Source organism: Zalophus californianus, chromosome 10 (assembly GCF_009762305.2).
Source record: "Zalophus californianus isolate mZalCal1 chromosome 10, mZalCal1.pri.v2, whole genome shotgun sequence".
Classification (NCBI taxonomy): Eukaryota; Metazoa; Chordata; class Mammalia; order Carnivora; family Otariidae; genus Zalophus; species Zalophus californianus.
Genome location: NC_045604.1, coordinates 111,930,668 through 111,954,436, shown reverse-complemented (window position 1 = coordinate 111,954,436; position 23,769 = coordinate 111,930,668). Strand labels below are relative to the sequence as shown.

General features: G+C 47.2%; 1 protein-coding gene across 1 annotated transcript in view; it reads right to left on the bottom strand.

Annotated features, from left to right (window-relative positions):
- Nucleotides 1–23,769, bottom strand: part of GNA12 (G protein subunit alpha 12) — a 107,929-nt gene that overhangs the window by 54,354 nt on the left and 29,806 nt on the right. Inside the window, exon 2 of the mRNA XM_027613100.2 lies at nt 8,122–8,337. Coding sequence (XP_027468901.1) covers nt 8,122–8,337 — 216 coding nt within the window. The remainder of the gene's footprint in view (nt 1–8,121; nt 8,338–23,769) is intronic.

Sequence of the window (23,769 nt, the reverse complement as noted above, 5' to 3'; positions counted from 1 at the left end):
TCTCTGCAGTGATGGAGTTCATTCCATGTCCTGACTCCAGGGGTGGTTACCCCGGACACAGAGCCGCGCACGCGCACACACACATGCACACACACACACACACGCTGCACCAATGTCAATTTCATGGTTTTCTTATTATACTAGAGTCATGTAAGATCTACCCACAGGGGAAAATGGGCCAAGGACGCCAAGGACCTCTCTGTACTATCTTTGCAACTTCCCGTGAATTTATGATTATTTCAAAATATAAAGTTTAAAAAAAAAAAGGTGTGATACCAAAATGAACACCTAGTAATAGACTAGTATAAATCAACGGAAACTTGTTCCCAAAAGAAAAAAGGAAGTAAAGGGTATCACTGGCAACTCACAGAATTACTATAAATGGCTAATGCATGCAAGAAAAGAACTAATAACCATGGAATTGTTCCACTTTTCAGCTGGTAAAAATTTAAGAGGAATAAAACTAGCATGGCTGGGATAAACCCAGGACTGCAGAGGGGACAGGGAGGTCCTCTGCTGCAGGGCATGAGAAGGTAGGCATGGTAGCAGCATGAGAAAGGGGCTGTTTGCTGACCTCAGCATTTGCTAATTAGAGCCCAATTCCACACTAATGGAACACCTGGGAACCCCACTGCTCCCCCAGCAGGACAGGAGCGGCTGATGCTTCACCTGGGGGTGTGTGGGTCTCTAAACTGCTGTAACCTGCCCTCCACTGCTGAGATCCTCACTCTTGGCACTCCTGATCTTGAGACCTCAGGAAATGAAGGGTGACTGACCTTCACAGAAAGACCGGGACGTGCAGTCTGACACGTGTCCCTGGCAGCGAGCATGGACGGCCGGACGCGTTTGGACACAGACACCACGAGCACAGGGTTCACTTGTGTGGGCTCCAGGGGCTGGTCCAGACACACAGGTGGCCAGGAAGTCACTCACAAAGAGAAAGGGACTCTCCAACAGTGGTCTCAATATAACATATAAAATAAATTACTGGGCTCAGTATCAGCCACAGGGCTAATGCCAAGGGAATCCTTAAGCTGGATGGGCAGTGAGACCAGAGGACCTCCAAATTCCTCTCCAGTTCTAAGACACAGACCTGACCACTTCTCATAGCTTCCACCATGATCATTCTGATCTGAGCCACCACCCTGTCACCTAGATTATTGTAAAAGCCTCCAAACAGGTCTCCCTGTTTCTATTATTGAAACAGCTGCCAAAACAATCCTGTTAAAATGTAAATCAAACCACATAAATACCTCTGCTCTGGGAACCCATCCCCTCTTACCCTGCCTGCTCACTGGGCTCTGGAACACAAAGCTTGACCCCACCCCAGGGCCTTTGCACTGGTCACTCTCCCAGCGAGGAAACTCTCCCCTTCCCCTGACACCTACAAGGCCTGCTCTCCCACCTCCTTCAGGGTTCTCAAATGCCACTCGGGGAAGCTACAGGAGTCCAGGCTCCCAGCCCAGACACAGATGCTTCAACAATGTGGCCCAGGTGCCTCTGCCATGTTCTGTATTATCACTTCCACTGTGGGCTTGTGCTGACCACCCAGGTTCTTGGCACGGGTCAGCAGCCTACGGGGAGATGGAGGGGCTGGGGCAGACCTGCCCAGTCATTTTAAGAGCAAGACTCAGAACAGAGTCCCAAGGCTACACCGGACCATGGAGAGAATAGAATACGTAGCCTGGCTCTGGGGTAGTACTCTCAACTTGATTACCATGATGGAAAGGAGCACAAATGTGGGGAGAACCAACACTATGCTACAGAACCCCCACCCTGTGATCATCCTATTCATCGAAGCAGGCTCCCCTCTCCCCCCACTCTCCCAGTTCCCTCATGTTTTCCTCTAACACACACAATACATGTCCTTGGGGGGGGGGGGGCGCGCGCACACACACACACACACACCTGCTAATTTATCGACTGGCTCCTCTTATCAGAAAGTCAGCTCCTTATGTTGTTTGTCTGCCATTTCCCCAGGACGCAGGTGGCTGCTCCACAAATATTTGCTGAAGGAATGAACTCCATAGAATTCAGAAGGACACACAAGATGGAAAGCACAGTTGCGAGGTATCTCCATTAGCCAGTAGAGGATACTTCAGAATGTTCTATTATGTGCTATTACGAGACCGTCTCCTCACCCAACAAAGGAAAGTGAAAATAACTTAGGCTCCCCACTGAGTACTAACCCCCCCACCCCCAATCATCTTAGAGGCAGAAAGGTCCCAGAGGGTCTCTGGCAGAGGCTGCTGGCTGCCGGCCCGGCCCGGGGCCCTTCTGGGCTTCTGCCTCAGTAACACCAGGCCAGAAGGGCCCACAGGCAGCAGCCTCCCCTGTAGGTGTGGCCATGGGACTCGGCTCGCAGAGGAGATTTACGAGGACGCAGCTGGTGGTACTTGCAGGAAGTCGCCCTAAAAGGAAGAAGGTGGGCCGCTCCTTCGCAGCCTCCTCCCGCTGTCTGGCTGGGGCACAAGCTGAGGAAAGGAGCCCCAGAGCAGGACCCTGGGAAGGACCTGGAGAGAGGCCCGCACCCCCACCCCTGGACTGGCTGTCCTGGATGTTGTTCACCAGAGAAGGGGAGACAGGCCCTCCCGTTCGGGGTTTTCTGCCACCACATGTCACAGCAGCAGTGGATGCCCAGGAGCACTGGCATCGCTGGGAAGCAGGAAGAGTCCGAAATGCCCCAAACTGTACCACGAGAAACACCTCGCTCTAAAGGCACTCTGCTCACCGCACCTGCTGGGGGTTTTCCTGTCTCCCTCTAGTCTAAAACCTCCGATTACAGCATTTAGAAGAATCACGACCATAGGGTATCCTGATAGCAGAGAGACGAAGACAAAGCGAAGGAGTCCAGTGAATGGCAGGTGCCTGGGCGGCACTCAGGCAGGCCGAGACACAGCCAGATGAGCAACGGGGCCTCCCCAGACGCGGTGGAACACGTCTGTGTTCTCCCCAAACAGCCCGCAGACACAACCTGTCACCTGCCAGGCATGCTGCGACCTCAGGTCTTATTCCTAATCCACCAGCTTCTGGGGAACCCTTCCCGTGTGGCTCAAAACAACAGCCACGCCATCACGGAGGGCAGTTGTTCCTAGAAGGATGGAGCTGGGTGTAGAAAACTGTGCTGTTGGGATCAGGCCCTTTGATTCACGTGCACTCAAGGAGAGCTACAAAAAGTGACTGTAGCTACAGATGGCCTCATCTTCCGCTTAGCCTCGCTCTCGGGAGTCTCAGAGGCCCACTAAGAAAGCTCAGGAACATGAACCTGTGGTGTCCAGCCTTTTGAAAAGGGACTGGTTCATTCTTTTCTCCGATGATATAACTACCACCCGGCCCAACGGATGTTTCAGGAACGCAAAGGAGAACTGGGGCACTACTTTATCTCGGAGCTTTCCCAATGAGGCATTCCAAGCCCGAGAACCTGTAAACCATGTTCCTGTGGCCCTTAATAAGCACACATCACTGGGGTGAGGGACGGGAGGAGCAGGCGACCAGGCAAAGCCAACCCAGACCGTGCCTAGCAATCAACCCGGAGTAATTCTGAAGCCCCAGGCGCCACCAAATTGGGAGTCTGACACGTGGATTTTATGTCAGGTGCTAGGCTGACAATTCCAGTGATTCTTTTTATAGTCAGCATGCTACTCCCTAAGCCACAGGGCCATTCCCCCCCTCTTTTTTTTTTAAAGATTTTTATTTATTTATTTATTTGACAGAGACAGAGAGAAACACAGCGAGAGGGGGAACACAAGCAGGGGGCATGGGAGAGGGAGAAGCAGACTCCCCACCAAGCAGGGAGACTGATGCGGGGCTCGATCCCAGGACCCTGGGATCATGACCTGAGCCGAAGGCAGACGCTTAACGACTGAGCCACCCAGGCGCCCCCATCTCCCCTCTTAAAACGTCACACTCAGCGGCTTCTAAGGAGGCAGCATCCACACACACAACTGTGACGAACCAGCGTCCTCCACATCTAGAATTCAGCCTGAACACCCAGCCTTTCCTAGCAATCTCTGGTAAGGTTACAGGGACTCAATTCCCTGAAATGTAAATCATTCTGTGTAATAAGCAGAAACAAAAATCATTCTGTGTAATAAGCAGAATCATCTGATTCCCAGGAATCAAGAAACCCTGTGCAGTCCACATACACTTGCTCCTCTGAACTGAGCCTTCAGTCCCATCTTCCAAAGCAAGAGAAGGAAGGCAGTTTCAAGAAAGCACAAGGCCCTGCCCCTTGGAAATAAGAACTAAAGGGCTGTAAAAAGTTCATTCTACCTCATTTTTACAAATCTCCTCCAAAACACCCCCCCTGACTGCTACCTGCCAGTAGCAGTCCCATTTTCTCCCTTTAACCCTAGTGTAGCCTCATTTGTACTTCTTGGCACATTTTACTGCTATCATTTGTTTGCATACCAGCTTTCAGAATAAGTGGGACTTGACTTCAGCAAAAGGCCTGGCACACAGAAAGGGCCGAAAGTACACGGGCCGCGCGCCCAGCGAGGAGGACTACGACGTGCAGACCCAGGGGCCCCATCCGTGCAGGAGTTATGCACAGAAGACCGCGGGCACACCTAGGCTGTACCGTTCTGATGATCGAGACCCTAAATTCAAAGGTATAATAGAAAACAGACCAACTGTGGAAATATTATCCATATTTGGTATTACAAACAGATTAATTAGTTCATAATTTGCAAGACACGTTTAAAAATCCAAACTTCTCTTTTATTAGAGAAAGGCCATAGAAGTAGACAATACTTATATTCGTTACACCTATGAGAAAAACGTTTCGGTTTAGTGTCTTGCTATGTCTTCCTTAAATGCGGTTTGAAAGATAAGGTCTAACATAGTCCGGTTATCTTCCTGCCTTTTTTCTGAGCTGCAGAGGTTGTATCGAATTCTGCATATGAATGGCGGCCGACACCCACGAACACACAGAAGGGCACAGCCGTCTCCTCTCCGGAGCCGGAAGACTCCCGCCCTGCACACCCACCCTACTCACCACAAGGAGAAAGGGCCCTCACAAGGCAGTCACCAGACTTGGCCTTTCTTCCTCCCCTTTTTGTTTCTGCCTCTGCCTAGAATGGTAAAGTAAAACCCGGAGGGCAGAGGGAACAGGAAAAAAATCTCACACCTGGCTGACAACAATTCTCAAAGCTGCTGGATCTCTCCACTGAGAGACGGTCAAAGGCTGGTCACCAGGGGAGGAGAGAAAAAGCAAAAAACAAGTTGATGAAGCATCACCCTGGAAAGGTTCTGACACGAAGAGAAAGATCCACAGAGAAGAGAGGTCAGGGATGGGCTGCAGATGGGGCAGGGGAGGGCTGATCATGCTGCGTGATGATGCTTGCACCCCTCACGGCTGGCCGTAACTGCAAGCCTCGACAACGAGGACTAGGAAGGCCTACTGCCCACCTATTTTAAGAAAATGCTCTAATTTTTTAAAATAAAAGGAAACCTATAGAAAAGTATCAAGTACGAGAATAACAAACACCCACGTACCTACTACCCAATGAACCAAACCCACTGTCACTGTTGCCCTTGGTGAGGACAGTCCTGAAGGGTACCCAGCCCCCTGGAATGTACACCTCCCAGGCACCGGGTCTTCAGAGAGCCCGGCTGTGGGGGGCACAAGACAGAAACAGAGACACCGATATCCACCTTCTGGCAGCCTTACCTGAACTCCACACCAAGGTTAGGTCTAGATTAAAGGCTCTCGGGGACAGACTCATGGTTGGTCTTATCGCTGCTGTATCCCCAGCACACTACACAGTGTCCAGCATACAGAAGGTGCTCCATAAATGTTGGATGAATGAATGAATGGAGAAACAAGCAGACTGGCTTCTGAGGCTCGAGTTCATCGTGGCGATAATTAAGAGGACATGGCCTTGAGCAAACCATAACCTCTCCAGCTTATTTCCCGGTCTGTACCAACCCAAGGCCTTGGTACTCAGCTGGGAAGTCCCTTCTGGCTTGAGGACACAGCATGTAATGGAACCAGCAAACAGAAGTCTGGCAAAACTGCCCAGCACAGCCCGCCCCCCAGGCCGAATGCTTATTCAACACGAGTTGTAAATCATCGGCTCTGGAGGTTTACTCTGGCTTCTTCAGTAAATTCTCAATTGGTGGTAGCAGTTTCCACATTCTCTCCTAGAACATATCGGTTTACAGGGAGAAAGACTTCAACCCCAAATTCACACTTAGATGTTGTATTCCCTGGTTGTTTCTGACATTCCCCCTTCAGAAGATTAAGATTTTTTTCCAGGACAGCCACACCCTCTCAATTCTTTTGACTCTCCCACCTTAATTTTTAAAGTTAACTTGAAAAAGACCACGAAGATGAGAAAGGGTTATAAAAATGTCACCTGTAAGATCTGCCAGTGGATATTAAAACGAGTGGGCCAAAGCTTGAGAAACAGGATATCTGCATTGTCTCCAAATACTTAACAGTAACGAGAACGAGTGTAACCCTACAGCGGAGACCCTGCAAGCCCGGCCTCACGGCAACAGGAGCCGAACCCCTGAAAGGATGCTCTGAGTGGGTACATCATCCCTTCTGTGGTTTTCCTGCCAAAAAACGCATCATCTCATTCTAACAATGAGGAAATACCAGAGAAACCCAAATAGAGACACCACAAAATAACTGGCCAGTGCTCCCTAAGTGTTGAGGTCACGGAAACCAAGAAAGGATGGAGGTCGGTCTCAGATTGGAGACTAAGGAGAGTGACGACTAAGGCTGTGCGGGGTCCCGAGCCGGATCTGGGGACATGGGAAAGCTCCTCGAGGGAAAACGATGGAACCAGATTAGGGTCTGTAGCTTCATTCATGGTGCGGCTCCAACACCCATCTCGGGGCGCTGACAGCCGGACTCCGTCTCTTTAAGAGGTCAGCCTCAGCAGAGACAGGGTGAAAAGCATATGGAAACCGGACGGAAAGAATGACCAGGCAGACCATCCGCAGGACCCTCCGGTACAAATCACTCCTTAAAAAAAACTGGTAAAATCATGAATAGGCATAGCTCAGAAAACACGCATAGCCGATGAATATCATCAGGGAGATTTCAATGAAACCATAAGAAGATACTACTACAATTTTTAAAGTTGGGTAACCCTCAGTATCAGCAAGGATGAGAGCAACAGGGACTCTCTACGACCACTCCAGAAAATGATCGGGCAGATCTTGTCCATCTGGAGGTCTATGTGCCCAATGACCAGGCGGTCTTGCTCACACGGAACATGTCCCGAAGAAACCGCTGCACACTATGTCGGGAGACACACAAGAAGGGCCACAGCACAGAGGGAACAGACCCCCTTACTCCTGCCATGAACAGGAAGGGACCCCAGCCACATGAATCAATCTCAAACCTGTAGGTCACAGGAGAATACATACAGTTTATATACCATTTATATCAAGTTTGAAAATAGAGAAAACTTGAAAAGTACATATTATGGCAAAACTCTAAGAAAGGAGGGGACTGATGGCTCCAAACTCAGGGTCCCAGCTCCCAGGGGCAGAAGGCGTGGGAGTCCCAGGTGCTCAGAGCCCCTGGGCGTGGGCGGACACCGCTGTGCCAGTAGCAGCAGAAACCAGATACTCCGTCTGTGGCGAATGAAGGACAGTGAGGAAAAAGCCAAAATGCCAACAGGCATATCTTAAATGAATCTAAATGACAGAGACGACCAGGCATTTTGAAGGGAAGAATCCAAAATGAGCAATTGGGAAGATTCAGATTAGCTTCCAAGGTGCCGATCTGGACACAGTCACGACTGGCCAGGAGCCAAACGGTACAAGCTGGAAACTGGCTCTCAGGAGACAGTAGTTTCCTACTACTATGAATAAGGCCTAAACACTTCGAGCTCTGTCAGTTACACTGAATTTTAGTATTTTAAGAATCCTTTGTACTCCTTGAACAAAACATTGACTCAGCCAGACTGAATTCACGTTGCCCCCTTAAACCATTTAATAGCTTTATTTGCTTCCGTTATGTTTTTGTTGTTGTTGAATGTTAGGATTTACAGCAACGCACAGCTGGCTGGTACTTTGACAGTTTTTAAGGAACTTCTACTGAAGGTCCAATCAGCCACGTAAAACACAACCGTGCCGCCTGGGGGCCGGCGCACCACTCACCAGCTGGAACTCGCTCCTCCGGCTGAAAGCCTCCCTGATGCCGGAGTCCCTCCAGAGAGCGCTCAGCGCAGGGACGTACAGCTGGAAGGTGGCGGGCTCCACAGGCAGCCCTGCCTTGTTCTCAAAGGCCAGGAGGAACATGCCGTGCTTCTCATTTTCCGAATACTGCCACGGAATGCCAAGCTTGTCTCGTGCATCAACAAGAACCCTTGAGCCCTGCGAGATAAAAGACACAGAAAGGGTTTAATTGTGCTTCCAAGACGACATCACAACAGAGAGCCTCTGCACGGGCATCGACTGTCATCAAGCAGAAAACTCCCAGGCCATCCACCAGGATCTGTCTCTTGGTTCGCTTCGTCAAGGCACCCAGGTCTCAACTTGCTGAAACCTGGCAGCTCCTCGACACCAGGAGGACACAGTGCCTCTTTCAGCTTAAAGAGTGGCCAGCAGTTGGGAGACAGGACAAAACCGAAATGCATCACAAGCCGAGTGGCCTGCCCGTCCCCCCAAAACAGGAGCTGGGGGGGGGGCACATTCTCGATTTAATGCCATCACTGCTAGTGATAATGAGAAACTTTTCATTATTTTTTTTAAGATTTTATTTATTTATTTTGAGAGAGAACATGAGTGAGAGAGAGAGAGAGAGCAGGAGCAGTGGGAGCAACAGACGGAGAGGGAGAAGCAGGCTTCCGCTGAGCAGGGAGCCCGATGCGGGACCCCATCCCAGGACCCTGAGCCGAAGGCAGATGCTTCACCAACTGAGCCCCCCAGGTGCCCCTGTTTTCATTTTTTCTTAGCTCCTCACTGTTAAAGTACTTCCGGCCCCTTTCTTACCTCACAGACTCGCCTTAAGTACAGGAACAGAAGCATCCAGACCGCAGGAGATCTGGTCCTACCGGGAAGTAGGTCCAGTTCATCGCTCTTAGGCTAGTGCTTCCAAATTAGCAATACTGTACCTACGCCAGTTTCTACGTTCTGAGGCGACCCAGTGAATACTGCGGTGGGCGAAGAGCAGCAGGGGCCTGTCTGGAAAAGCCTTCACGGGCTCAGACCCCAAACAACTGGGAGCAGTAATTCACCCCCTGGCAGAGAAAAGCCCAGGACCTCACTGCCCACGTGGCATTTGCTTTACAAAAAAAAAAAAATAACAGCTTTATTGGCTCTAAGTCACATAACATACAATTCCCCCATTTAAAGTGTACAACTCAGTGGTTTTTAGTTAGCAGTTACCCTAAAAAGTTTCACTTCCAACACGTGGGTCAGAGCAGACTCCTCAGGTCTCTACCTTCCTTGTATGTCCACTGCGGCATCAGCTCGGTGCCTATGACTTCCATTTCCGCCTGAAACCACTGAGTCAAATGGTAACGGGGACCAGAAAGAATGGCTAGGATCTCTCCTCCAGGCCTAGCAGAGCGGGACTGCTGGTGAGAGGTGTTCCTGTGAGTTCCCTCCTCGGGACCCACACACGTGCCATCAGTAACCAGGCCCGTTTGTAGTGATCCACAAACACGAGTTCAATGCTTACTCCGGGAAAAGCACAAGCTAGGCACTGCAGGTAAACAAAATGTTTATGAAGCAGAGTCTGAGCTCCAGAAACTCAGAATCTAACTAGAGAGAAAGACCTAGGAATTAAAAAAAATTAACACCCATTCATGATATAAACACCCAGAAAACCAGGAATAGAGAACTTCCTTAACTTAACGAACACTGACAGAAACCTACAGCTGAATCCTTTCCTCCAAAACTGGGAACAAGACAAGGATGCCCACTCTCAGCAGTGCCAATCAACATGGTATTGGGAGTTCTAGCCGGTACGGTAAGATGACGAATAGAAATATAAGATGTAAAGATCAGAGAGAGAGAAAATAAAACTAAGCCTACTTTTGGAAGAAATGAAATGATGATCTATGTAGAAAATCCCAAGGAACCTACCAAAAAAGCCTCCTAGAATTCAAGTGAACTCATTCAGCAAGGTCACTGGACGTAAAAATCAACCCACAGAAGTCAACTGTTTACTAACAATGAACATGTGGAAACTGAAATTTAAAATGCAATATTATTAGCAATCACTAAAAGAGTATAAATCTTATAAAACATGTACAGGACTTGTATGCTGAAAACAAAACGATGAAAGAAATCAAAGTAAACCTATTAAATGGAGGAACATACCATGTTCATGGATTGGAAGCTTTAAAATAGTAATGACATCAATTCTCTCTAAATCGATATGTAAGTTTAACACAATTTCTATAAAATCCCAGCAAGATCTTTTATAGGTATAGATATGGTGTGTGTTGTGTGTGTGTGTGTGTGTGTATATGTGTGTGTATGCATGTGTGTGTGTATATAGTTAGTGATTCTAAAATTTATGGAAAGGTGCTAGATGAGCTAAAACAATTTAGAGAAACTAAGTGAAAGGAATCACTCAATTTCAACACTTACTATACAGCTATAATAATCAAGACTGTGTGTATTTAGTGAAGGAACAGACACCTAGGTCAACTGAACATAGGCAAGAACCCAAAGATGCTCCCACACAAATATGGCCCGCTGATTTTTATAAAGATCCAAAAGCAATTACACAGAGGAAGAATACCCTTTTCAACAAATGACGCTGGAGAATTAACTCAAAACATAAAACTATAGGGGTGTCTGGGTGGCTCAGTTGTTAAGCATCTGCCTTCGGCTCAGGTCATGGTCCCAGGGTCCTGGGATCGAGCCCCACATCGGACTCTCTGTTCGGCAGGAAGCCTGCTTCTCCCTCTCCCACTCCCCCCGTTTGTGTTCCCTCTCTCGCTCTCTGTCAAATGAATAGATAGAATCTTTAAAAAAAAAAAAAAAGCATAAAACTACAGCATAGGAGAAAATGGTCAGTATCTACAGCTTGGTAAACAGTTTTTAGAACACGAAATGCCTGATTTATAAAAGAAAGATATCAATAAACTGGATTTCATAAAAATCAAAACTCTGTTCTGCAGAAGACTCTTAAGAGGCTGAAAAAAAAAAAAAAACCCCACCACATCTCTAACAAAGGACTTCTATCTAGAATATATAAAGAACACTCAAAACTCAACAGCTAGAAAAAAAATACAGTTAGAAAATGGGCAGAACCTATGAAGAGATGTTTCACCAGAGAGCACACACAGACAGCAAGTAAGCAGGTGAGGGCGAAGCAGGTTAAGACTTCGGCAAAGTACCACTACCCACTATTAAAACAGCTAAAACAAAACCAGTGAGGACACTAAATGGGGGTGAGGATGCAGAAATATTTGCTGTCTCATGCATCGTTGGGGGTGCGAGAGGGCACAGCCACTCTGGAAAACAGTTTTCTAGTTTCTTAAACAATTAAACATATACTTACCATACAATCCAGAAATCTCACTCCTGGGTGTTGAACCCAGAGAAATGGGAATTTATGTCCTCACAAAATCCTGTGCAAGAATGCCCAGAGCAGCTTTATTCCCAACAACCCCGAAGTCCCTCAAAAGAGAAATGGTTACACTCTGTGAGGGCCTCTGTACTATGGAATAGGACTCGGCAGTAAAAGGGAATGAACACAGTTGATTCATGCAACAACCTGGGTGGATCTCAAAATTATGCAGAGTAAAAAAGGCAATCTCAAAAGGTCACATACTATGTGGTTCCATTTATAGAATATTCTTGAAGTGGCAAAGTTATAAAGATAGGACACAAATTAGCAGCTGCCAGGGACTGGGGATGGCAGGGGAAGCAGGGGGGCGGGTGACTGTGCCAGGGCAGCTATAGGGTCTTGGAGGTGATGGAGCTGAGCTGTGTTGGCTACACAGACCCTCACGTGAGAGAGCTAGTCACAGAATCTCTCCCTCCCTCCCCCGCACCCCTACACACGCACACACACAGCAGCAGCATCAATTTCCTGGTGGTGAGCTTGCACCGCAGTTCTAGAAAAGGTAACCACTAGGGGAAACTGTGTGATACCTCTCCCTGTCATCTTTGCAAGTTCCTGAGAACCTATAATTATTTCAAAATAAAAAGTTTTTTAAGAAGTTAACCAGCAGCCGAGACAATAAATGCTCCAATTTCGTGGCGTGGAAAGGGAAGGTTTACGAGGGGCCAGTAGGGAAAGCGCGATGGATGGGTCTCCAAGTGAGCTTTTGAAGTGCAGGTCAATGTCAGCAAGTGGCAACAGTGGGTTAGAACCCACCCAGTGGGGAAACAGGACTTGAATAAATCCTTAGCTCTCCTGCCTCTGGGCTCCAAGCACCCCATTCCTGCCTCTGGGTCCTTCACATCTCCCCACTTTCTCTGACAACTTCACACCAAACTCCCATCTGCCCAAAAGGACGAGAGCCCAAGAAAACAAAGATATTTCATATTCTCCACATGCTGCACAACAACAACAAAAAATACCTGCATACAGAGGAGGTAGAAGAGATCGCTCCGGTAAGATTCTTGGCACAGGGTCACAGCACCTTTGTGCAAATCAGACAAAGCCGTCCTGGCACATGAGGCGCCTCGCCTGGCAAAGGAGCTGGGTCAGGATCTCAGCCCAGCCCCAGCCCCAAGTCAGGTAACCAACCCACCTACCATTCCTGATGGCCCAGCCTGCACAAGTCACACTCAGCAAATTCTGTCTGACACACCAGGTATCTTGTCAGTGCCCTTTTCACGCATGAAAAAAGTTCAGCCTCACAAGGAGCACCTCCTCCCTCACAAGGGAAATTGAACCTCTGCTCCCTGGGGAGTTTCGTTTTTATATGTCGGAGATGAAGGCAGGGAATCAAAACGGACTTGGAAGACTGAGTGATCATTTCCAAGCCTGCTTTCAACACTGCACAGACCAGGCCTTCCCTAATTATTGGGGTGAACACAAGTTTGGCTTAAAAAACCTTGGTCTATCCAAAAGCAGCCTGTGTTCCCTGCACACGCTGCCACCCAAGCAAGCTTGGAACCGGCCCAAATTAACTGCTCCCAAACACGAAGAAAAGGCTCCTTATTTCTCTTTTTAAAAATCCAGGGAAATTGACAAAACTGCTGATGAACTTTGAATTATACCAGTTAGCTACGGTCTGTTTTCTGTACCCTAGTCCCTTCATTTGGAAGAAAAAAAGCATCAAGAAAAGAGAGGTCCCTCTTGCTTTTTACAATTTATCCTAGTGAAAAACTACTCTCTGCCAACTTTGTTCTGAACACCCAAAAAATCGAGATAAAGGAGAGGTTTCTGCCTAAAATTGGAGCCTTCTTGGGGCACCTGGGTGGCTCAGTTGTTAAGCGTCTGCCTTCGGCTCGGGTCGTGGTCCCGGGGTCCTGGGATGGAGCCCCGTGTCGGGCTCCCTGCTCCACGGGAAGCCTGCTTCTCCCTCTCCCACTCCCCCTGCTTGTGTTCCCTCTCTCACTGTGTCTCTCTGTCAAATAAATAAATAAAATCTTAAAAAAAAAATTGGAGTCTTCTTTTTCTTGCTTTCTCGAGAGAGCATGAAGTCTTTGGAAATATTCTATTTACTATACTTTGGCAGAACTGATAGCTACACGGGTTCACCACCATTATACAGAGCTGCTGCTGTCTTAGAAGAAAGATACTACTATACAGCAGGCATATTACAAAACACCTTGCCTCATTCTTTTGTAATGAAAGACCTATTTCCTGAAACACAAAGCCCAGAAAATCCTAAAATCCATATACGCTCAGAAGACAAAGAAAAAAAATTATGGCAGAAGACAATTTGCTTGTCTCACTAATGGCTTTAAGGAGAGCTCTTCTTTCAGTAACAATGTTACGGAAGTATTAATTTTTTGAGAACCATAGGTCTTATTCAGTTACCCAAATATGAACAGTTTAAGTCTTAAGCAGTTCGGTGACTTCATCTCGATACTATGTAACACTTCAGACTGTTCAAAGAGCACATTTTTAAGACAACTTATAAATCCAGCAATTTAAACTTCTAGTCAAAGAAGAGATTCCCTGTCTGCTGGGGATGTAGATTTGGGGGGGTTTTCAGTTTTACTGGATGGAGACCAAAACTTGCAAATCCTGTTATCTCATTTCAAAATAAATGTTGTTAGTTTAGCCCCTAATCAAACCAAATCTTTGCAGTCATTCCTTACTAAAATCTTCCCACAGTAAATACTAAAGCCGAGATAGATCCAAAATGCCAGTAGATCAAATTAGCTTTTTCTACAGAATGAAACAGTGACATTAAGAAAATGTTAAGGTTTAGAACGTTCGCCCAATCAGATAACAGCATATCTATTGGAAAGCTCTTTTTTTTTTATATTATTATTTTTTTAAACCCACTAGGGCCGAGTTGTTTGCCTCTGGCCACCATCCAAATAAAAGAAATGCTGCCAGAAATGTAAACAGGATACATTTCTTTAAGTTAATGAGTCCAGCAAGCGAAGGCAGACAGCTCCTCTCAGTTTCTCTCTGAAACCCAAGTGGAAGAGAGCTTCTAACTGGGAGGTCAGGGACAAGTGAGAAGGGGAAGCAGCAAGCAGACAGCCTGGTCCTCAGAGCGCCACTACTTTCAGGACAGGAACGCTGGCCTCCTGGGCCAGTCCCCTCCCCCACTGTGCCTCCCCACCACCAGGACAGGCTCCGCAGTTCTACACTGAGACGCCCCTCAGGCAAAGACCAGTGCCAGGGGAGGGGGGACCACAAAGGTGGTAAACGTGGCGCCTGCCCCGAGAGCTCTCAGGACACAGAAGCAGCACAGAGCACGGAGTGCGCAGGCTATAATCAGAGGCGGGGGAGGGTGGTGGGGCGGGGAGAGGAGGGGGCGGAAGCCAGCCGGCGGCAAGGGGGCAGCAAGGCGGCGAGCTGCGAAGGAGGGATTTACTCTGCGGGAGCAGGAAAGGATCGGGGGTCTGGAAAGGAGCGGCTGCCTGCAGACTCGGGAGGGGGGCAGTGCAGGTGTGGGGGGAGCAACCTCCCCCCCCCCCGAGAAAGATGAGAGGTAATAGCCAGAGAAAGAAGTTACCAAACGTGGATAGCGGGGCAAGCAGAGAGAGTACACAACCAGACCACCAACCAGCTCTCCAGAGCTGAGTCCGGAGGACTGTTTGGCTCGGGAGGGGGTAGATCTGGGGAAGTTTAAGACAAATTAAATTTAACCAGACAGCAGGAAATCCAAGGCAACACTTCGAGGAAATGGAACCAGAAAAACTCTGGTATCAGGAAATGTACAGGAGAAGCAAACTGTCAATCCTGAGCTTTTTCCAGGTACCTGGGAAAGGCTGGTGCTCCTTAAAGCTAAAAAAAAAAATAAACAAGGAATTCAACATCAGTTCAGAATTCCTCAGATCTCCTCAAATGGAATGTGAAAATCTATGCTGAATGTCAGAACTCAAGAGCCAGCAGGCTGCAGACTTCTGAAGTCACCTCCCGGAGCCACGCAGGGAGCAACTTTTCCTCTTCTCTTTCAAGTGGCAGGCTCTAAACCCTGGAATCCGCTTGGACTAAACATCCACTAAATGTTCTAAAGACAAGCACTGGCGCAAGGGGGAATGAAGCCTTCCTGTTGAAGTACAGTAAATAATAAAGACATTCGAGAATAAACACTAAATATCATTCCAAGGGGGGGAAACATCCCATAAACACTACACATAGGTAACACAGCTCAGTGTGCTAATTCAGTGTTTTCAAAATTCAAGTCAGGATCCACACAGTGAAACCATGTAGTGAGCTTTTAAAAAATGAAATAGAACATAATGGTAAATATCTGAATAACCTGTAAATAGCAGCAGCAAGTGATTTATAGAAATTCTGTGTTAGGGGCACCTGGGTGGCTCAGTTGGTTAAGCGTTCAGGCCCCAAGTGGGGCTCCATGCTGGGTGTGGAGCCTACTTAAAAAAAAAAAAAATTCTGCTTTAAAGCAAGATCTGAATACACAGGGAGAGCTATGTACACAGACGGATGTGTCTATATATTTCCAGGCACCCGCACATGCAACTACACTGGGTAAAATGTATTTTCTACCATGCACTGTGCTCAGAGAGCCACCGGGCCAGATTTTCACAGGGTCTGCTCTGGGGTGGGCCCTCTCTTGTGCCTCTACCATTTCAAAGTTAACAGGACTGAGCTGAGGCTCAGAACTCCAAACAGTAATGAGCTGGGTTCGGGGAAGAATGGATAACAGAGTGGAAAGAGGTTGAGGAAGGTGGTGTGAGAAAATCAGGCCACTAGATTGCATTTGAGGAAACACAACCTTGGCTGATCTCTCAGGGTCATCTTCAGCAGCAAGGTAAGGTCCAGGAACACATCTCATGATATTTTCGACCCTGCAGACATCGGTCACGACAGGCAGTTAACATGGGCTGCAGAAAGACCACCTCTTGACTTGTCCTGAGGTCGGGTGTGTGATGCACACACAGAAGCCAGTCCTTGAATAACAGCCTCTGCGTCCAGCCTGATCAAGCTCAGGGCCTTGCATATTGTGGGAAACAACAGCACAGAGGTCACAAAAATGCTATCCTTTCCACAAATCCCTTCCATTCTTATCAAGGTGTCCAACGAGCAGATGCAGACATGCACAAAAGTCATGCTCTCTCAGCAATCCAGAGGCTGTCTCAGGGATGCTACAATAACATGTTACCATCGCTCACACTAAAGTACTTGCCATGTGAACAATACTGTGTCAAGTGCTTAACATCCACTAGCTCATTTCCACTTTGTAACACTGTAAGGTGAGCAGTATTGTGCCCATTTTACAGATGAGAAAAACTGAAGCTCAATCACACAGTCAGTTAAATGTGATTCTGTGGTTCTACCGCTATTGTTTTTTTTTTTTTAAAGATTTTATTTATTTATTTGAGAGAGAGAGAGAATGAGAGATAGAAAGCACGAGAGGGAATAGGGTCAGAGGGAGAAGCAGACTCCCCGCTGAGCAGGAAGCCCGATGCGGGACTCGATCCCGGGACTCCAGGATCATGACCTGAGCCGAAGGCAGTTGCTTAACCAACTGAGCCACCCAGGCGCCCTACCGCTATTGTTTTTTTACCTATATTCTATTCCTTTATGGGTTTATCAGGGAAGTGAAGGCACAAAGAAAGGCAGGAGGCAGAAGATGTCTGTCTGCTTCCTGTCTTTCACACAGCTGACAGCAGGCCCAAGACTACAACCAGATCTGAGTTGACCTTTGAGGACCCGACATTTCTGGTATTCTCTATAAGATTTTTAAAAAAACAGTTATTAAAATCTAGAAGCATGGGATATGCTTACACCTGACTAAGTTAGAGAAAATTTAGTGAGTTCAGATCATACTTTAATCTCCGAATAGCAAAAACCTTTCACTCATGTAAACGACCTTAGCAGCACAGAATTAGAACATTCGACGGCTGCTCCATCCAACACAGACGTCCTTAGCACCCGTGACTGAGTGGTGGATGAGTGGCCAGTCTGAATTGAGATGTGTTCTAAACACATACTGGCTCTCAAAGACTTATGAAAAATAAATGTAAATATCTTTTAGTTTTTAATATTGATCACACATTGAAATAATGTTTTGATATTTTGGGTTATCAAAATATATTAATTTTATTTTACCTTTCTTAGTGTAGCTAGTTTAAAGTACACTGAATCACTATGTGGGAACATTTCTTAAGATGGAATTTGTTCTTTCTGATTACAAAAATATTTTGAGCATAGAGAACAGAGGAAACATAGAAATGCACTAAGAAGAAAATTAAGTCCTCAAGAATATTATTGTTGTTAATGCAGAATGTTATTGGTCTTGTTCTTTATAGAATTCTCCTTGTGTATGTATGTATAAACATCTTATAAATCTTCAAAAACATTTCTAGCAATATATCATAAACATTTCCCCATGTCATTAACTATTTCAAAACCTCAGGATTTGTAACTGCTGTGTAGTAATCCCACCTATGCGGAGAGCTATAATTAAACTGATCCTCTGTTGCTGAACATCTGAGTTGTTTCCAAAGCATGGAAAGTATGAACAACAAGGCCGGAAGTTCCCCGGACGGGCACATCTGCACATATCTGACTACTGTCTTGTGACAGATTCCTCAAAGTTGCGTGATGAAATTGCTGGCTCAAAAAGTATGCACACATTTTTGAGGCTTCTGATAAGTATTACTAAACTGCTCTCCAGAAAGGCTGTACCAATGTACACATTTATAGCTGGTAACTTTTCATTTTCCTAAAACTGTTTTTTTGATTGGTTTGGCTTTGCTAAAATTGTCCTACAATAATATTTAACCAGTCACATCCTCAAACCATAGCTCCAAGGGAAATCCCAAACATTACCAATTGAAGATGAAGCAAATTTATGGGGTGCCTGAGTGGCTCAGTTGGTTGACCATCTGGCTCTTGATTTCAACTCAGGACATCATCTTAGGGTCATGAGATCCAGGCTGCACATGGGCTGTGTGCTGAGTACGGTCTGCTTGAGATTCTCTCTCTCCCTGTGCCCCTCCACCCACTCATGATCTCTAAAATAAATAAACCTTTAAAAAAAAAATGAAGCAAATTTAGTGTGTGTGTGTGTGTGTGTGTGTGCACGCACACGCACACACACACACATACATACTCACAACCCAAAGTCAGGAAAAAATAGAAAATTAAGTATTTGGCTTCTATACTTCAAATAAGCTTTTATAGAAGCATTTTTCCTCTAAGTCCTATTAATAATAAAACAGGAATAATAAGCCAAATAAATGATGAGTAAAAGTGAGTTAATTAAAAAAGAGATAAAATCATGAAGTAACCGTTAATAAACATGTGTGAATTTCTAAAATCTCTTGCTTCTAGTCAGAGAATGAAGATCAGCCAGTACTTTCAGTAAAGCATCTTGCATGAAGGCAAGAGAGAAGATGTAAACCTTTAACCTGAGATCTTAGAAGTTTCCCCATCAGGAGAGCCTTGAATTTGATAGGAGAGTTAAGGTCAATTCTTATCTGTACAGACAAAAATCCCTTGAAATAGCGAGGCATTAAGATAAAGTACAAGGGGCAGAAAAATCGCCTGGACAGCAAGCACACCAGCCCGCTGACGGTTTTCATTCCTGTCTCCAAAGCTATCCGATGGCAAGTCTGAGGCTGGTTACAAGACTAACTGGAGAAAAGAAGGTAAAATTACTACCGCAGAACATAAACAGCACCAAAAATGCATGTGAACCTGTCAACAAATCCAAGACCAGCATGAGGCGGACTCCCGCTAAACCACTGAGACCCCTTCGGGTCAAGTTTCAGGCGTACACATACCTGGGCAGAGAAGCGACAGGGGGAGGCAGCTCCTGGTGCATCAGGAGCTCCTGGAACATCGCAGAGCCGGCTTCCTGGCCCCCCGGAGGAGCTACGGTTAAACAAGGTCAAAGCACCTTCGAGCCCTATTAGTCAGCCCCCTTCCTGCAGTCTGGTGCTCTAGCTGCTACACGGAGGCCCTGCTCTTGGGGCCTCCACGATTTTCACTATGTATTTCGTGAATCTATGCATACGTTTCCTACTGACTCACACCCCCCCACTTCTTCAGATACAGAAGCGGCACTAACGTGCAGTGGGGTGCAGCACCGCACACAGAGCAGCATAGCTCAGCTGCATGTTTGGCAGCACGTGCTTTCGACAACCCTTACACCCAAGGGGAAGTTCCCTCAGGGCCCTCTGCAGGTCACATCTGCATGCGTCCCTTCCAGTCTATCTTCAAAAAAAGTCAGTTCATGGCACTTTGTTCAAACCCTACAAGAACCCCTGTCTCATCAGAGTAAGAGCCCACGTCCTTATAAAGGCCTAGAAGGTCCCACATGACCTGACCCTGTTGTTTCTCTAACCTCACTTCCTCCTCATCTCTCCCTTTGGCTCCACTACAATCACTTGGCCTCTCTGCTTTTGCCTCAGGGCCTTTGCACTTCCGGTTCCTGATGCTTGAAACCCTTTGGCCCCAGATATCCCTAGACTGCCTTAGATAATGCACTCCCTCAGCTCCTTTGACTCTATATTCAAAGATCAGCCTCTTAGCAAGGCCTTCCATTGGTCATCTCATCTATAACTGTGACCTTCTGCCACCCCAAGCCCACCTCTCCTGCCCCTTCCCTACTTTCTCGCTCTCTTTAGCACTGACCAGTAGCTGGCTAATGGACCCTATGGTTTACTCATTCATCTTGTGTATTATCTTTCTCCTCCCACTGGACCGGAATGCCCCTGAGGGCAGGATCCTTGGTCTGTTTTGTTCACTCCCATATTCCCATTCCCGGGGCCTGGCACACAGTAGGTGGTCTATTTGTTGAGAGGACAAATGTCTGAATTTCAGGTTCTTCATCTGCTAAATAAGGATAACCATCCTTTCTACCTCTGAGGGTACAGCGAGGAATACCTGAGGCAATGTTATCTGTATACTAACTAGATCTGTCTTGTACCTAAACGGATCAAATAGCACACAAACCAAATGTCAACCATTTCAATTTACTTCTCACCGGAAACCTTACCCCACCTGAGGAATCATTACTGAGATTAATAAGTTAATATTGGCTCATATATTACCCGAGAGTAATTTAGTTGTATAATGGGTCTGGAAATTCCTTTAAAAACTATCTCCTTTCTACACATCCAAGATAAAAAGCCAGTTTACAGGGAAAGTTCAACCAAAGAGACAGCTTAATTTACTGTAGCAAGTAAATTAAAACTGCAGCATGACAAAGTTTAAATTGAAGAAATGCCCCACATCTGTGTATCACCTCTTTCCCAAATATACAAATGCTTTTATGATTAGTAAGATACAAATAATTATTTAAAAGCATAATGCACTTGGAGCAGCCTTCCAGGGTCAGACCTGCTCCTGACCAGCAGACCGAGTCCAGCGGTCCCTGGAAAGACAATAAGAACAAACAGGGAAGCAGGGCTCCAGGGAAGATGCCCTTCAACAGGGGATACTGAGGCCCGCAGCTCAGTCCTTTCAGACAGTATGCACAGAGGGCCAGAAGCAATAAAGATGTTCGCATAGTCAGGTGAGGAGACTTCCCCTTCCAACAGCAAAATTAGCTGAGAATGGGGCCAGGAACAAAGAGCTGGCGGAAGCCCCAGCCTGAGGTCCCCGGGCCAGGCAGCGATGTCAGACCCAGAAAGGAAGTCCCGGCTCCTACTCGGGGTTACAGTTGGCTCTGCAGCCGGCAGGGAGCGCTCTCCATCACACCAGCCCTGCAGCACGGCGACTGTGGCCAGAGGCGCAGCTGCAGGTGTCAGGCCAGTTTGCTCGGAAGACAAAGAGCGACCAAGCTGCTGCAACTCTGGTGAATCCACGGTGGCACAGGGAATCCCAAGACAGATGAAATCGTTAGCATGTTTAAAAGGGATCAGAGAATACACTTGCTGCTTGTTACTCAGACTGATTTCATTAATGACCAGTAAAGTAACCCAGAGAAGAAACCACAAAGTAAAATCGGTGTACCTGGAAGAAGACTGCCCATACCCACAGGCCGGAGAGCTGTGAAGAAGGGCGGTAAAACGAGGATTATTTCTACCGAACAGCGAGCTCCCCATGAGCAACGCCTGACCCCCTTCCATTGGGCAGTCTTAAGGGAGCACCTGCGGGGCCAGCACTAGGCATCGTGCTGGTTTCAGATGCTCAGCCAAGTGCTCTTGCAGCACACGTGGGAAGCAGGGGCTCCCCCCAAATAGATTCTGCTGACTATTTAAACATATAGCCCCACAGGCCACAGCAAGCACCCATGTCCACTTCTTAAAAAGCACCATCCAGAGGGCGCCTGGGTGGCTCAGTTGGTTAAGCATCTGACTCTTGGTTTCGGCTCAGGTTGTGATCTCAGGGTCCTGGGATTGAGCCCCCGCACCCGCCACGTCAGGTTCTGTGCTCAGATGCAGGTCTGCTTCCCCTCTCCCTCTGCCCCCCACCCCCCGCTCACACTCATTCTCTCAAATAAATAAATTTAAAAAAAAGCACCCTCCATAAAGAACCAGGTAAAAAGTCACATACTGCTTCCATCCATATAAAACCAAAGGAAATCTGACATTTAGCACAGAAAGCATTAGTTATTCAGCGGTTGGAGGCAACCTCCCAGAAAGATTCCCTAGAAATGCCACACTACAGCCATGGGAGAGGGTAGTCCCAGAGGTTTCCAAGTGTTAAACACAACCAGCATTTCAGACCGTTCTTCACCAGAAACCTGCAGACTAAGTTAATCCTTGTGTTACTAATTCCATGGGAAAAAAAAAAAAAACAAAAAAAACAAAACTATTTTTAGTTTTCAAGTAAGTAAGAATATCTCCTTAAGGACACACATCTGCTTTTCCTCAAAATTATGATCAATCATTCAGGCAGTGTTTTCCTTAGCTTTCTTTTTCTTTTAAAGCTGCTAGGACACCAACATAGGCTTTAGACCTCCATAATTTGCTAAAACTGGGTGACTTCACACTCCCCTTCGGACACACCAGATTTCCCTGACTGCACTGCTGAAGCCACATGAACACATAAATGTTCATGGTGAACTTCCAAGTCCACCTAGATAACATGTGGGGTGGGGAGCACAGAAAAAGAAAGGCAACCCACCACAAAACCTGCACCTTCCACGAAGGATAACGCTGGTAAACAATTACAGTTACTCAGCATCTGTAGATGGATTCAAGGACAAATACAGTTGGCTCCTACAAAAGTGTGGGTTAGGGGTGCCGACCTTGTCCCCTTACACAGTTGAAACCCCATGTGTAACTCTGACTCCCCCAAAACTTGACTACTAACAGCCTACCGTTTGACCAGAGCCTTGGGAGAAATGAACAGTTATCACACAGTTTCCATGTTCTGTGTGCTCCATACCATATTCTTACAATACAGTGAGCTGCAGGAAATATTAAGAAAATCATAAAGAAGGAAAAATACATGTACCGTGTTGTATTTATTAAAAAAAACCCCACAAAACCATGTATAAGTGGACCCGTATAGCCTAAACCTGTGTTATTCAAGGGTCAACTGCACATACACATCAGAAGTGAGTGACCTTTAAAATGTAATTACTTCATCTCCCACAAGAAGAGGTTACGGTTTCAAAATTGTAAATATATACCAGTGTTGATGAAACGGAATGCTCTTTCTCAGCAGGATGAGGTTTTTGACAGGAGGACAGATGCTCCCAGTACCAACCCCTTCAGGTAGCCCCTCCCACGCATTCTGCTGCCTCGGCCCCCTTCCCCCTGCAGAGGACACAGAGTGCCCAGCGGGTGCCACTTGCTACAGGGGTTACAGCCACTAAGGACAGACACTTGCTGTCCCTGCAAGAGAAGCACACCTCGTACCAAGAGACCGACCATATCTGCAGCCCCTCGAGAGGAAGATGCTGGGGACGCAAGGACAGTCATTCCGGGAGAGCACGAAGGTGGGGAAAACCGACCAAGCCGGGAAGGTGGGGCAGAGCAGGGCGCCAGGGAACAACAAGATGAAAAGGCAAGCAACCGAGCACTGTGAGGTGTAAGCGCAGAACTGGAAAAGCAGGAGACGCTGGGATTAGTCACGAGACTGGGATTTGAGGCCACGGCTATGTCTGCCCGCCTGCAGACTCGTGGACAAGCTGGGAGCAGCTCCGGAAGCGGCTCCTGGCTCCAGCCGGCTCTGGCTGGGTGCCGCTCGGAGGCAGGCGCAGCCCCAGGCCGTGGTGGCAGCCGCGGTGGCCCTCGGCGTGTGTGCGCCCGGCCCAGCGGCGGCTGTCCAGTTTG